Below are 16,192 nucleotides of genomic sequence, written 5' to 3'. Positions count from 1 at the left end.
CCCACATGTTTATAAAACCTCATGGCCAGTGCCATTAACCTACAAACAGTGATACAATTGAGAGGAATACAGACCAAACGCTTCTGACAGCAAACGTGTACTTTCTCCTCCAAGACAGATCCATGTGGGAAGTCAAATCACAGGAAAGAGTTGTTGGTTAGGTCTTAAAATGCATTCCTTTGCCAGAACAGGTGCAGTAGCTCACACCTGTAATCCCACGCTTCGGAAGCCTGAGGTGGGAGGATCCCTTGAGCCTGCAATGAGATTTGATTGTGCCAGTGCACTTCACCCTAGATGACAGAGCAAGAGCCTATCTCAAAAGAAAACAAAATGCATTTCTTTGGTAGATAGCTTGAGAGCTTTCCTCCCATTTTAGGGGTAGCCTGACAAGCTCATTTTACATAATGGTTTTTACATTTAACAAGCTTTGGATTGGGAATAATTTTTTGAAGATGAATTTGTGTGTTTGTGTGCTGATCGTGTGCTGATTTTATAGATTAAAATCAGAGGACCATTTTATTTTTCTTACCCGCAAATTCCTGGGTGGCCCTCTGGAATTGCTCCTTAAGCTGACTGAGCCCATGCCCTGTTACCTAGACCAATGAGGCAAGAGGTGTTAAATGATATTCTTTTGATCATTCAGCACATATTTGTTGAGGACCTATTATGTGTCATTCTCTAAAGTAGGTTCTGGGGAATAAATCAGTGCTGAAAATACAATCTTTGTGTTCAAGGAGGCAGAGAGATGAGTAATTGCAACAGAGTTGGTTAAGTTCTCTATTTAGGAAGTGGAGGGCACAGAGGGACATATACTGTGTTGTCATCTAACCCTATTTACTCCTTCTTGGTATTTTTTAAAAGTTACTTTTTGCTTTCCAATTTAATACTCATGTAAAATGTAGCTGAGCAAGTAGTTTTGGAGATCAGAGTATAAAAAAATGGATGAGACAAATTCCCTTAGCAGCCAAGAGAGGCTGGCTAGAATTAGGACGTTTTAGATATGCCTTCGTGGTGGGAGATGGACCTTGTCTATGACATGAAAATCATTCAGGACTGGAGTAAGAAAAACACCTTGCAGGTTTCTGTTACTCAGTGGGAATCAAAAGCTACTTGGGAAAGATGAGCTGAGGTTAGATACCAGACGTCATGGTTATAAAGCACCTTTGAAAAGCAATAGAAATCTTTTTTTAAAAGAAGGAAAAGAAGAAGCCTCCAAGGGCCGACTGGGCATGGTCATGGATAGTGTGATTGTGGCTTTATTCGAGAGCATGAGGCATGGAGTTTTATTTTTAATCAAAGTTTCTACTGCTGAAAATCCATTTTGTTCACTAGAGTCAGCCAGGTCAAAATTCAGAGTGGGATTTAAAAAAAAAAAAAATTTTAAGGCTCTTTGAAGTTTCTGAAAAGAAGTCATAGAAATGTTTGTTTCAGAGATTTGACGAATTCATGAAAAGACTGCTGTGAAGCTCTAAAATATTTCTGACTATTCCTCTGCCTTAACTAGTGTTGGTGAATTAATAATATTTGAAAGAAATTGTATTTCCTATGTAGAACTAGAAAAAATTTCCACCCATTTTAGCGATTTTGAACAAGTCATTAAAATGACATATATCCTTTTTGCCTTTTAATCAATTTGTAAAAGTTTTGCTATTGCCATATAAGTTATGTGACTTTGGATACTGAAAGAAACTGAAGATAATGCCCCACTAGAGAATTACTTTAGACTAGCCATCATTTTGACAGGCAATCTCATTCTGTTGTAAATTACAGTTATATTTTGTGCTATAAACATCAGCAAACCAAATGAATAAGCAAATGATCAGTAGTTTGGCTTTTCAACCAAAAGAACTGTGTTAATTTCCTTGGATAATTATTTAGTTTTATGAATAGCCTCTTATGACATATAAATATATATATATAAAAATATATGTATACACATATATATACATGTATATATATATATATATTTTTATTTTATTTTATTTTATTTTATTTTTTTTGAGATGGAGTCTCACTGTTGTTGCCCAGGCTGTGCCTCCTAGTTAGGGCAGTTCTCCTGCCTCAGCCTCCAAGTAGCTGAGATTACAGGTGCCTGCCATCACACCTAACTTTTGTATTTTTAGTAGAGATGGGGTTTCACCCTGTTGGCCAGATTGGTCTTGAACTCCTGACCTCAGATGATCCACCCATCTTGGCTTCCCAAAGTGCTGGGATTACAGGTATGGAGCAATATCTTAACCTTTATAAAGAATGATCTCAGCTGGGTGCAGTGCCCCACGTCTGTAATCCTAGCATTTTGGGAGGCTGAGGTGGGCAGATCACTTGAGGCCAGGAGTTCAAGACCAGTCTGGACAACATGGTGAAACCCCATCTCTACTAAAAATACAAAAATTAGCTGGATGTGGTAGTGCACGCCTGTTGTCCCAGCTGCTCAGGAGGCTGAGGTGGGAGAATTGCTTGAACCTGGAAGGTGGAGGCTGCAGTGAGCTGAGATGGTGCCACTGCACTCCAGCCTGGGCAACACAGCGAGACTCTGTCTCAAAAACAAAACAAAACAAACAACAACAACAAAAGAACAATCTCAAATCTCAAACTGTGGATTATAAGATGCTTTATCTAAGATTGTCTGAGCAATTATTTGCATGTTAAGTTCATTCTGAAGTTTTAATATGCATCAGAATCAACTTGGATGTCTATAAAAATTCAGGCTTCTAGGCCTCTATGAAGAGAGATTCTTAATTCAATAGATCTGCAACATGCATTTTAAATAACCACCTCTGTTGATTTTCAGGCCAAGGGTCTGTCAATCACTATCAGAGACAGAATGCTTGTTCATAGGTACTGCAAGGAAAAATTAGCATTCCACAAAAAGTTTCTTACAAGGCAATTTTACTTGCTGCAGAAAGGGTACTGCTTGTCAGCCATTTGCTACAAGAGTACAATGAACAAAGGAAACGCAGGCATATTTATTATTTATGTGTTGGGTCTTTACTGCTGTGTCTGATCTCCGTTGGTGGGAGCTGGACTTTACAATCTAAACTAAACTTGAATGGCTAACAACTTAAAACTTTTCTGAATAGGTAAAGGCAATGGAGAGTAAAAGGAAAAGAGGAAGTCTATATAAGGAAGGGGAATGAAGTTGCTTGTGAAAGGACTTAGAAAAACAATAACATAAATATCTTGGTTAAAGTACAAGGACATAGAATGTACTACGTGCCTGTGAGCACGGCTAGCACAAATATCTTGATTAAAGTACAAGGACATAGAATGCACTTATTCTTTTATTTCTAGCAGTTACATAGGATAGGGCTTAACAAAGAGTTACTAGCAAAAAGCAAGAAGTGTTGAAGAACACCTTTAAAAGATACTATTATTTCTAACGTTTATTATTATTCTTTAACAGGAAGGGAAACTTTGAAGAGCAACTTTTTACTTTCTACAATTTCCTCCTTTTGACTTCATAGTTTTCTTCTTCAAACTTTTAAAACACGTCTTGGCATAGTTGTTCTGCCTGAGTCTTTAAAAGAAAAAGCTTCTCTGGGCCAGGTGCAGTGGCTCCCACCGGTAATCCCAGCACTTTGGAAGGCTGAGGTGGGTGGATCATGAGGTCGGGAGTTCAAGACCAGTCTGGCCAAGATGGTGAAACCCCATCTCTACTAAAAATACAAAAATTAGCCGGGCATGGTGGCAGGCACTTGTAATCCCAGCTACTGGGGAGGCTGAGGTAGAGAATTGCTTGTACCTGGGAGGTGGAGGTTATAGTAAGCTGAGATCGTGCCACTGCACTCTAGCCTGGGCAACAGAGCGAGACTCCCTCTCAAAGAAAAGAAAAGAAAAGAAAAAGCTTCTCTGGATAAGATGGAGGAAAGTTAAGGGAGGCTTTAGTAAGAGCTTTTTTTTTTTTTTTTTTCTGGTTGATGAAATGCTAGGCTAAAAAGGATGGCTAAATGAACTAGAGCACAAGTACTGCTCTAATTATTTGGCAGAGTGTCTAGTGAAGGTTCTCTACAATACTACTGCACATCTGCTCGGGGATGAATAAGGGCGGACTGTTGGATCAGCTCTTGGAAGTGCTTGACTTCCCTGCATCTTGTTAAGTCTTTAAGGAACGCTAATTTTCTTCTTGTTTTTGGAGACACGAGGTAAAATTGGTCTTAGAAGATGGAGGCTGGATGGGCTTTGGGGGCTGACTTACAGGAAATAGAGAGTTTGGCACAGTTGATTGTCTTAGGCTGTAGGATTTTGAAAAGAGCTACTCTGCAGTCTTTGTTTTGTTAATTAGAGGAATATCTGAGTGGAAAGGGGACAATTTGGGTTTCTGGCTTACTGTGTGCACAAGTGTAACATCGCTTTATTTACGGTACAGATGGAATATTTATTCTAGTCAGGCATTTACATCTTGATACTTTGTCTTAATTGCTATGGTTTGCCTTAGGTAAATACAACTTAATAAAGGGGAAGAGTTTTTAGGCGTTGCAATAACAATAGTAAGCTGTATAGGATTATATTGTTATATTGACAGCTAGAAGGAGTAATTTTTTTGGTGAAATGGGTATATGGTTATAAAGACTGACAAAGATTCCTGGAAGCAGTCTGTCTTAAACTTTTAGTGTTCCATAGGACATTAGATTAAGCAGAACACAGAGATACTGTTTTAGAGGGACAAGAGTCTGATTCTTATTAATTAATACAGCTACTATTCTTTGTATTACTAGTATCTTTATATGAACTTAATATGTCTTCTTAGTCTGAGGAAGTCTAAGAGGGACAGAGATATTTTTCTGAAGTAGTAAGCTGTCTTTGGTTATGTAAATCTCTACAAGGCATAACTAAACAGGCATCAAAAGTAGTAACTTGAGGTGAGTTAGATCTAATTACACTAATAATAAGATGGGGAGTAGTTAGGGGAAGAAAAGAAAAAGAAAAGATAGATAGACTAAATTTTCTTAGCTTTAATTTGGTAGGGCTTGATCCTGGAACAATGGCTTATGAGTCTGACGTTGATGGTGCTATCTTGACTTGGATGTGATGTGTCTTATTTCTTTTCTGCTGTGCTTTTCTGCTTAAGATGTCCTTCATGGCCAGGCATGGTGACTCATGCCTGTAAACCCAACACTTTGGGAGGCCAAGGCAGGCAGATCACCTGAGGTCAGGAGTTTGAGACCAGCCTGGACAACATGGTAAAACCCATCTCTACTAAAAATACAAAAAAAATTAGCTGGGTGCAATGGCGCATTGCCTAATGTCCCACCTACTCAGGAGGCCGAGGCAGGAGAACCACTTGAACCCGGGAGGTAGAGGTTGTAGTGAGCCAAGATTGTGCCATTATACTCCAACCTGGGCGACAGAGCGAGACTCTGTCTTAAAAAATAAAAAAATAAATAAATCCCCAGAGAAGGTTCTACAGTATTTCTGTACCAGTGTTTGATCATCTTCATGGACAAGAAGCATCATTTTCTTGAGTACACTTAATCCCCCTTTCTGGTTTCTCTTCTTAAGAAGCACCCATCCAAACTTCTCCTTCAATTGTAGGTCATCTCATTGTCACCTGTGCTCAGGGCTTCATATCAAAAGTAGAGATGTCTATGAAACACAAACGTAATTCTCAATATAAAAGCTAGAAAAACAAGACCATGGATCTCAGGAGAATGAGAGAGATGCCACAATGTAGGAAATAAAGTTTCGTCTTCCACCTCGACCTCAGCTGAGGATAATAGTAGAAGAATTTTATAAAGTCACACAGTCATGAACAGGAAGACAGATTAGAATTCATCTAATTTGTAACTTTGCTTCACGGTAAAATTGTCCCTGAGATCAAAGACATCATTAATATTCTCCTTAGGGACATATTTCAACAAAATGTGATAGAATAAAATGTTTGCAGTCAGTTTCCAAACGAAGATTCTTTGCTTGCTACCTGACACAGGACTTTTTGTTGTTATTGTTGTTTTTTCTCAAAGAAGATGATTATGAGAGACTGGACTTAAAATTTGTTCTCTGCATTGTCTTCCTTAAGTACGCTTCAGGTCTTTGTGCCTAGGACGTGGGGTGAGAAGTTGAGAGAAATGGGTGAAGGCGTTAGAGAGGTAGGCAGGACATTTAATGAGCGTGGAAAGTGCCAAAATCCTTTCTAGACGGAGAGCCTGGTTCTCTTACCACATTTACTGCATTTGAATAAGCTTGTCTCTTTTTGCTATTTACTAAATATAGACTAAAACAGTTCTCCTTCTTAAGTAGCAGAGACCACGCAGAGGCTACCCTTGAATCAGATCCAGGAAGTGCTTCCCCCAATACCGGAACTAGAAGTTACTTTCACAGTGCATCACAAAGATCAATATACACGGTGAGTGATGATTTGGCTTTGTCGACTTTATTCATTATAAAAACAGATAGATTCGAGGAGGCACAGTCTATCCCCAACTCCATTTCTGTCTGGCAGGAGGTAGAAAGTGATGAATTTGCAAAGTCAGTTCATGTGAATTAGATGACATAAAATAAAATCCAGCATCTAGGAAGGATCAGTAGATGGATGTCTTAGTCTGTTAAACTAATCTCTTAGTCTTTTAAACCGCTCCTGAGATGTTAGCTTATCCCTTGGCCCTGTTTTTCCTAGAGTTGAGTCATAATTTAGTCAGACTATGAGAAAATAGGGAATGAGATGTGTAAAGCAAACTGCCTGCTCCCCAATTATTGAAATAAAAACTTCTCTAAATGTAACATCTGATAATCTAAATTAACGCACATTGATTTCGATGTATTTAAGTCTAAAAGTATGGTCAAAAGTGTTGAAATGTTTTTAATTCATTCATCAAATCTTTTTTTAAGTAGCAATGATGTTAAAGGCACTAGGAATAGCCATTGTAGGGGGTGTAAAAATTGTAACAGGGAAGGGGAGGGAAACTAGCACCCCCCTTGTTGTGCTTTGTGGTAATTGGTCATATCATTTACTCTTCAGAACACGTGGGTGGTTATCAGTCAAGGTCCTATCAGGAAATTGATATTGTACTCAAATTGAATAATTTGAGAAGCGTTTAATGAAGGGCATTTTTTTTTGTTTTTGTTTTGAGATGGAGTTTTGCTCTTGTCTAGGCTGGAGTGCAGTGGCACGATCTTGGCCCACTGCAACCTCCACCTCCTGGGTTCAAATGATTCTCCTGCCTCAGCCTCCCGAGTAGATGAGATTGCAGGCATGTGCCACCACACCTTGCTAATTTTTGTATTTTTAGTAGAGATGGGGTTTTTCCATACTGGTCAGGCTGGTCTTCAACTCCCGACCTCAGGTGATCCGCCTGCCCTCAGCCTCCCAAAGTACTGGGATTATAGGCATGAGCCACCGTGCCCAGCCATGAAGGGCATATTAAGTCAGGGTGTGGGAAAATCAAAAAGAAAGAATGCAGAAGCCTTAGACTAGGATTAGGGGGCCCTGCTACTGTCTTTAAGACTAAAGGAGACAGAAACCCAGAGAGACAAAAACAGAGAGAGAGGCAGACATGCACACGTTTGTGTGTGCACAGACACACACACACACGCAGACACACACACACACACACACACACACACACACACACACAATGTGTTAGGAAAGCTATCTGATAGGAGCTGCGACATTTGGTCAAGGGACACTATAGCCTGGGGTCACCCTGAAAAGAGAAAATAGCAATCCCAACTTTGGGAACTCTTATACAGTGTTGGTAGGAATGTAAACCAGCATACCCACTACAGAAGACAGTCTGGAGATTTCTCAAAAAACGAATAGAACTACTGTTCCATTTAGCAATCCCACTACTGGGTATCTACCCAAAGGAAAATAAACTACGGCAGGGTGCGGGGGCTCACAACTGTAATCCCAGCACTTTGGGAGGCTGAGGCAGGCAGATTGCTTGAGCTCAGGGGTTCAAGACCAGCCTGGGCAACATGGTGAAACCCTGTCTCTACAAAAAATACAAAAATTAGCCAGGAGTGGTGACATGTGTCTGAAATCCCAGCTACTCAGGAGGCTGAGGCAGGAGGATTGTTTGAGCCTTGGTAGTTGAGGCTGCAGTGAGCTGTACTCATGCCACTTTACATTAGCTTGGGAGGTGAAGTGAGACCCTGTCTTAAAAAAAAAAAGAAAAAGAAAATGAATCAATATAGCAAAGCGATGCCTCTACTCACATGTTTATTGCAGCACTATTCACAATAGCAAAGATACGGAATCGACCTAAGTGCCCATCAACAGGTGACTGGATAAACAACGTGGTACATATACACAATGAAATATTTGCTGTAAAAAATGAAATCATGCCATATGCAGCAACATGATTGGGACTGGAGGCCACTATTTCAGGTGAAGTAAGCCACGGACAAAAAGACAAATATCACATATTCTCCACTTGTAGGTGAGAGCTAAAACAAATGATCGCAGGGAGGCAGAGTGGAAAGGCAGAGAACAGAGCCTGGGAAGGGTAAGTTGTGAGGAGAGGATGAAGGGAAATGGATTAAAGGCTACAAACGTACAGTTAGGCAGAAGGAATAAACGGAATGTCTGAAAGGAGAGTAGGGTGACTATAATTCATTTTATTATAGTTCATTTTATTTTGGTTTCTTCGAATTTTTTGTACTTGGATATTGTACTTGGGTGACAGAGACCTTAAATATTCTGCCTTGATCACTAACCACTGTGCATTATATATATGTAACAAAATTTCCCAGGTAAACCATACATTTACACAAACAAACCCCAAGTTTGCTCTTCTCCCTTCCTCTAATGTGCTAGAGAGTACATTAGTACTCTCCATTGACCAAATCCAACCAGAGCCAGGGGGCACTGGAGCCCAGTGGAGGCACTTACGTAAGTTGGTTTTCCACAGCACCAAGCAGGGTGGAAACGGGTGGAGGGCAGATTGGGAGAGGGAGCCAAAGGAACCCAGAGTAGATGGCTCAATATGCCAAACTGAAACTAAGTGCCGAGGATCTGTCTGTGTTCAGGACTAAAGAGAGGCACATCTTAGTGCTTGGGTCTTAGTGCAACCGGGGTCTGCTGTGGCTCAGAAATTCCTATGTAGCAAATAGTGTAGTCATATGATTGTGCCAGTGAAATATCACTGAACATTACTATACCTGAGAAATACTACTGAACGTTATTATACGTGAGACCTCTCATTCTGGTCCTTCATTCTGGGATGCTTATCTTTGCATCTGAAGCGTTCCTATTCACCAGATGATTTTTGAGCACCTACTGTATGTCGAGAATTCTACTCATTGGCAAAAACAACAATGTAGTCAGTGGAGGAATCAGATTAGAGAGTCCCTCATTTCGATAAAGACTGACAGGTAACATGATAGAGGAATTCACATGGGAATTCACATGGGAGGGACTAGGGGAGCACAATAGAGGCACTCCAACTCCAGAGGACAGGATGCCTCGCATTTAGATGTTCAGTCAGGGTTTGTTGAGTGAATGAATAAATCCCAATTTCTATGTCTCTGTGCTAGAATCATGGAATGTTATAATTGAAAGAATGCATGAACACTTACACTTTCATTTGATAGATATAGAAAATACACCAAACATACTGTAGCAGCAGAGGTTAGAGGAGATCCAAGGTTTCCTTGGTCCTGGGCTGAGAAGTTTATCACTGAGCACATTGTCTTCTTAGTGGTATAATGAGGGGCTCCATAGCATAACACAGAATCAGAAAGAGCCCTGACTCAGAGACTTGAGGATGTTTGCTGGTTGTCTTATGAGGCATAGTTTTAATAAATGGTTTTAAAACTGTTTTCTACCAATTCTGATTCAAGTAACACTTACCAAATTTTTGGTGTGAATAATATTTTCTTGTTTTTATGAAATCTTCAGAATATCCCTGGGCAATTTGGACTGAGCCCTTTGGAAGAATACTCACAATTTTATTCTGTGAATGAGTAGACTGGAAAATGTTTGGGTCCAGCTGAGGATGCACAGTTGGAAAGGAGGCGGAATGCTGACTGGTTGATGAAAACTAGCTCAAGAGCATTCATTTGACCCATGAGATCAAGGGAACAAGAGCTTTTGCAAGACGCCATTGTGAGTCATGGAAAACAAGCTGATGAAACCCATGGAAACAGCAAGAGAATTCCTCCTCTCTGTCTTTTTAAAAAAATCTGTCATTATACAGCACAGAACAGAGCCAAGATTTTAATTTTGAGGAACCAAAACCAGGTTCAAGTATGAAATTGGCCCACATTGTAGATGCTGATTTGATAATTTTTTCCTATACAGATGGATTATTTCTATTTTATAGATTATTTAAGAGTGCCTGAGTTGTTTGTTTATATGTTTGTTTGCATTTATAAATCTTGCCACCTTTTGGCACCAGGATGTTTTAAAAAAATTCAAAGATACCAAAATAAAATGAATTTAAATAAAATACTTTAGTACTTTAATAGCAAAACGTTTCCTTTGATTCTTTTGGCATTTATATTTGTTATAGCCATTATTAATGTCAACAATAATTATAGTTATTAATGCCAATTAAAAGCACATATAGACAAGAGGGCAGCTTTTAACATTAAAATATAAAAATGCTTTCCCGGAGTTAAAGTGGAACTTACTCTCCTGGCCAGTTTTCTATGGTTGAAATTGCTTATCTGAGTTGATTTACAGGGTTAACTGCAGGGTCAGATTTGATAACCAGGGATGGGGTTCAGGGCATGCTATCCCAAAATATGGCACCTTGCCAAACTGAATTTTTTAAGCTGAAGGAATTTGAGAAAATTGCAGATTTTAAGTGGAAACGTTACTCTGACCTTCCTCTGCCTCCTCTCTCCAGAAGCAGGTAATAAAACCTTTGCTGACCTTCCTCTAAAACACATCATAGGACCTTCACGTGAGAGGTGCTCTTCCTATATCCACAGAGGAAAGGCAGTTCCCTGTCTCCCAAGACACAGGGACGCAGAGGAGAATCTGAACAAATGGGCCTTGCTGAGTTTTCCTCGGTTTATTCCTCTTAGATCTATCAGGTCTCCATACGCAAGCCTGGAGCCTGAAAGTGTAAAGTCCTGCTTGCTTCAGCTAACGTCTCCTATCCCTGCCTGCGTTCGCCCACCAGACCTTCCCTGACAAGCCCCTCACCCAGCCCTGCCATTTTAACTGTTCTTATGATAATGTAAATACCTCTCACCCAACCCTGCCATTGTAACTGAACTTGTGGTCATGTATATTCCTCGCTCCTAACGCCCACCTCTATAACTGAACTTACTCTGCAACACCCCCGCCCCCTCAAAAAACTACGCAAACCTATAAAACCAACTCCTATCCCATTGCCCTCTGCTAATGCCCTTTTTGGCCTTAACCCACCTGCACCCAGGTGAATAAACAGCCACGTTGCTCACACAAAGCTGTTTAGAAGGTCTCTTCGTTCAAAGCGCACATTTTTCAACAAGATCTCATACTCTCTTTGCCTGATCATATTTCTCCAAGTCTCTCTCCATTCTTCCTCAAATCTACTATTAAAAACACTCAAGTTTAACTGTTTCCTCTGATCTTCATTTCCTAATTATGGCCCTTGTGTGACGTAGAACTTATTTAAATAAATCAGTATGTTTTTCTCTGGTTAATCTTTTTTTTATAGAGGCTTCAACTCTGAATTTCAAAGGGTGGAAAGAAAAGATATTTTTTCCTTCCTGTATCAGCAGCCTAACAGGCATGAATATTCCAGCACACAGAGGTTTTTTTTTTTTTTTTTCTTCTGGTACTGGATTTTTTTTTTTTTCTCTAGATCACAAATTGAGATTCTAATTGTAAAATTTAGAGATTGATGATTTGGCAGACAGAATTCTACTAGTCTCATTTTTTCTTGTCTGTGTATCCCTAAATAATAGGTGGGTCAAACTCAGGTCTGGCATTTTTCAGCAGGAGTGTAGGGGTATTCTACCCTATGAGGTATGGATATTATGCAATTTCTCAGGAGCCAAATTATTGTTTCCCTACATACCACCTCTTATGTTCTGACAAATGACTTAGAAATCAATGAGAACTTGGTTTGCAAAAAGCATAAATTAAGCTTCGAGTCCTGTTAAATTGTGGCAGCTTTCAGGAAGCTAATTTCACCTATTCATTAAAATAATCGACTTTTAACAGATACTGTGAAGCACACAAAGATGTAGATGGCCTACTCTGCCTACAGAGAATTTACAATCTGGCCGAGGAGACAGGTTGTGTACACCACTGGTGAAAATACTAGACATAATACAGTAAGCTAAGTGTCGATTGCAGGATGCATGCATCCTGCTGAGAATTTATAAGCCAATAGGCTCACTTCCAGTTGGGAGGAATTAGGGCAGGCTTTTGAGCAGGGTTTTGAAGATGGCATTCCTGATTTCTCAGAATCACCAAACCTTTCAAGTATATACATTCTCAGCCCCCATGGCCCTTTTTGTACCTATTACTTTGCCATTACTTTAGTGGTTACAAATTAATGTCAGTCTTCCTCTCTAGACTGGAAGCTGCATGAGGACAGGGAACATGTCTGGTTCTGCCCACCATAGTATCCCCAGCAGCTGATAGAGTGTTTGGCTCACACTAGGTTCTTTGTAAATATTTGTTGAGTAAAGAACTAGGCCCAGTGCAAGTGGCTCACACCTATAATCCCAGCACTTTGAGAGGCAAAGGCAGGAGGATTGCTTGAGGCCAGGAGGTTGAGGCTTCAGTGAGCTATGGTGGTACCACTGCATTCCAATCTGGGCAACAGAGTGAGACCCTGTCTCTAAAAAATAAAAAAGGCCTATTTATTGAGCCTTCATTCTACATCTGGCATGTGCCCTGTGTACTCTCATTCTCTCTGAGGAAGCTGAGGCCAAGGGAAGTTCACCAATCCTATTGATTGATACGCTTTAGTCTTAGATTGGTCAGGCTGCAAAGCCTGTGCAGCATCTACAGTCTGCCCTGTGGAGTAGACACAGGGCAAAGGGAGTAAAATGGATAGAGGGTGCCTGAGAGAAGCGGGTGCAGCTAAGAGCACTGTTAAAGATCGCTTCAGGGACCACAAGGAGGCTGAGTGAACTGGGCCCTGGAAGAAGACATCTCACTGGATTTGCTGTGCAGTCACTGGCCCTGTGGGTCTCCCCTAGCCTGGCAGTTCTGTCCCCGTCTACATACAACTGGCCCCAACAAAAACCAAGCTGTGGTCCTTGGTACCTGGCATGATTGACGGCTTCCAGTTGACACCACTAACCCTAGCTTTTCATGTACCCTGCTTTCCAATTCGTTCCAAACTTGACCTTGATCCGCCCTCTGCCCCCTCCCTATGACTTATGGCTTAGTCCTGTGTTTGCGGCTCTCACTGCAGGCTTTCCTCCCCAGCTGTGAGCCATCCTCACCTCCTTGACCTCTGCATCCTGCAGAGAAGCCAGGTCCCTAGCCTTCCACTCAAAGAATTCAGGTGTAGGTTGAAGAGGGGAGAGAGGAAACACAGCAACCAATGAGGTTGCTGCCATCATTCGGTCATTAAGCACATAGTGGAATTAGAGTGACAGAAAGAAGAAGAGCGAGAAGAGAGGATATGGATGGTGAATTGGTGGTGCTTGGTAAGTGATTCGATGTAGGGGTGATAGGGTGGGCAGAGAAAGGAGGAGAGAAGAAACACACATGACACCCTTCCAGGCTCCTGTGTGCAGGAAATAAATATTGCCCAATCTTACAGCTGCTAGTTTTTAGTTTCTAGAAGAATTTTTGTTTTCCAGAGGATTTCTACCAAACCCTGTAGTTTCATCCTAGCCTCAAGTTGGACTCTTCCCTCTCCTATACTTAGTCATCCCTGGGTAGAACAGTCATTCAGACCACCTTCTCTTCCCTGCCTTTTTAATGATGATGACATTAGCCCTTTTCTTTCATCTTTATAAATCCTTTTCACCAAGGTCAGTTAGGCCACCTTGTCCATGAACTGTCCCCTGATCACCCCAGTTGGAATAATGTCTACTTTTCTTGTGTATTTCTAGGATTTAGACCTCACATCCTGTCTTATACCACAGCTAGTTGTATTCTTTTCTCTTTCCCTACCAGACTATTGAGTGGGAACCATACCATCTCCAGCTTCTGAGTCTCTGATGATACGTACTCACTTCTCTCCAACCTGTTTCTCCCTTGCAATACTCATCTGGGTTAATGGAGTTAGCCAGATGTTGGCTGTAGATTCTGGTTATCTGCAAGGGATGGAATTGGAGGCCTACACATCAGGGCCTTTTAGCACAATAATAATGTTCTTTTATAAACTTGGTGGCATATATATGGGAGTTCATTGGGTCATGATTCTATAGAGCTTACATAGATTTTAAAATAAACTTTAGTACCTACTTAATATTTAATAAAATAAAATTCAAAAATAGACAAATATTTTACCGAATTGCAGCCATCCTTACCTCTCCCTCTGTCAGTAAATAACTTCTGTCTGTCTCTCTCCCAACTATCTTCCTTTCCCTTTCTGTCAGACATTGTGGAATAAAGACTTGGACTCAATTTTCTGACACAGTTTATTCTCATAGTTTAACTCTGTTTACTTCCTTCTCTGTCTCCTTGTCTATTTCACTTCTTTTTCCGTCTACATATTTCTTCACCGTCTCCAACTATTTGTACTATTCTGATGGATGGCAATCTTAGGATAACGGCTGGAAGGGAGTGCTTAAATTTTGAAAATTTAAATAAGATGTGTTATCAGATCAACCTAGAGCCATGAAAACGAAAATACACTTAAAAAAAAATCCTCCGTGAACTGGTAATTATGTACTTTGGAAAGGTTCTGAATAGACATTTTTTTCAAAAGAAGACGTAAAAAGACAAATGCATAAAAAAAAGTTCAACATTACTCATCAGGGAAATACAAATCAAAACCATACTGGGGTATCATCTTCCTCTAAGTCAAGCAGTCATCCTCAAAAAGACAAAAATAACGTAAATGCTGGAGAGGATGCAGAGGAGGCAACTCCTGTGCACTGTTGGTGAGCATGTAAATTAGTACAGCCATTATTAAAACCAATATGAAGGTTTCTTAAAAAACGAAAAACAGAACTACCACATGATCCAGCAACATTACTACTGGGTATTTACCCAAAGGAAAGGAAATTAATATATCAAAGAACCATCTGTATCCCAGTGTTTATTACAGCACTATGCAAAGTGGCCAAATATGAAATCAACCTACAGGTCCATCAATGGATGAATGAATAAAGAGAACGTGGTACATATATGTATTAGTCCATTTCCACATTGCTAATAAATACATACCTGAGACTGGGTAATTTATAAAGAAAAAGAGGGTTAATGGACTCATTGTTCCACATGGCTGGGGAGACCTCACAATCGTGCAGAAGGCAAAAAGCATGTATTATGTGATAGCAGGCAAGAGAGAATGAGAGCCAAGTGAAAGGGGTTTCCCCTTATAAAACCATCAGATCTCATGAGACTTACTCACTACCATGACAACAGTATCAGGAAATCACCCTCATGATTCAATTATCTTCCACTGGGTCCCTCTGACAACATGTGGGAATTATGGGAGCTACAATTCAAGATGAGATTTGGGTGGGGATATAACCAAACCATATCAATTTACACAGTGGAATGCCAATCAGCCACAAAAAGAATAACATTCTGTCATTCGCAGCAGCATGAATGAGCCTGTAGGACATCATGTTAAGTGAAATAAGCCAGATGTGGAAAGATAAATACCAAATGTTCTCACTCATGGAAAAGCTAAAAAATAGAGCTTATAGAAGTAGAGAGTAGAGTTGTGGTTATTAGAGTCTGGGAGGGGTAGAGGGAGGGAAGAATAGGGAGAGATTTGTTAATTGTTTAAAACTTGTATTAGGAAGTCACTGTATAGTCACTGCATAGTGGCCATAGTTAACAAAATGGTATTGTATATTTCAAAATAGGTAGAAAAGAGGATTTTGGCAGGATGCAGTGGTTCATGCTTGTAAGCCCCGCACTTTGGGAAGCTGAGGTGAGTGGATCACCTAAGGTCAAGAGTTCAAGACCAGCCTGGGCAACATGGTGAAACCCTGTCTCTACGAAAAATACAAAAATTAGCTGGGTGCAGTGGTATGTGCCTGTAATCCCAGCTACTCGGGAGGCTGAGGCAGGAGAATCGCTTGAGCCTGAGAGGTGGTGCTTGCAGTGAGCCAAGATTGTGCCACTGCACTCCAGCCTGGTGACAGAGTGAGACTCCATCTCAAAAAA

At 40.5% G+C, this 16,192-nt stretch overlaps 1 protein-coding gene across 4 annotated transcripts in view; it reads left to right on the top strand.

Annotated features, from left to right (window-relative positions):
- The window catches only part of TMEM156 (transmembrane protein 156), a 67,341-nt gene extending 56,935 nt beyond the window's left edge, over positions 1 to 10,406 (top strand). For 2 of the 4 annotated variants that reach the window (XM_074396020.1, XM_074396017.1), the window contains exons 6-7: positions 6,235 to 6,343; positions 8,168 to 10,406. In XM_074396020.1, the coding sequence (XP_074252121.1) occupies positions 6,235 to 6,343; positions 8,168 to 8,204 (146 nt within the window). In that variant the 3' untranslated portion in view covers positions 8,205 to 10,406. The remainder of the gene's footprint in view (positions 1 to 6,234; positions 6,344 to 8,167) is intronic. The other 2 variants (XM_074396018.1, XM_074396019.1) reach the window with 2 other exon arrangements.
- The last annotated feature ends 5,786 nt before the right edge of the window (positions 10,407 to 16,192 follow it).

Source organism: Saimiri boliviensis, chromosome 3, assembly GCF_048565385.1.
Source record: "Saimiri boliviensis isolate mSaiBol1 chromosome 3, mSaiBol1.pri, whole genome shotgun sequence".
Classification (NCBI taxonomy): Eukaryota; Metazoa; Chordata; class Mammalia; order Primates; family Cebidae; genus Saimiri; species Saimiri boliviensis.
The sequence above is the reverse complement of the archived record's forward strand: the minus strand, read 5'-3'. Positions and strand labels throughout refer to the sequence as shown.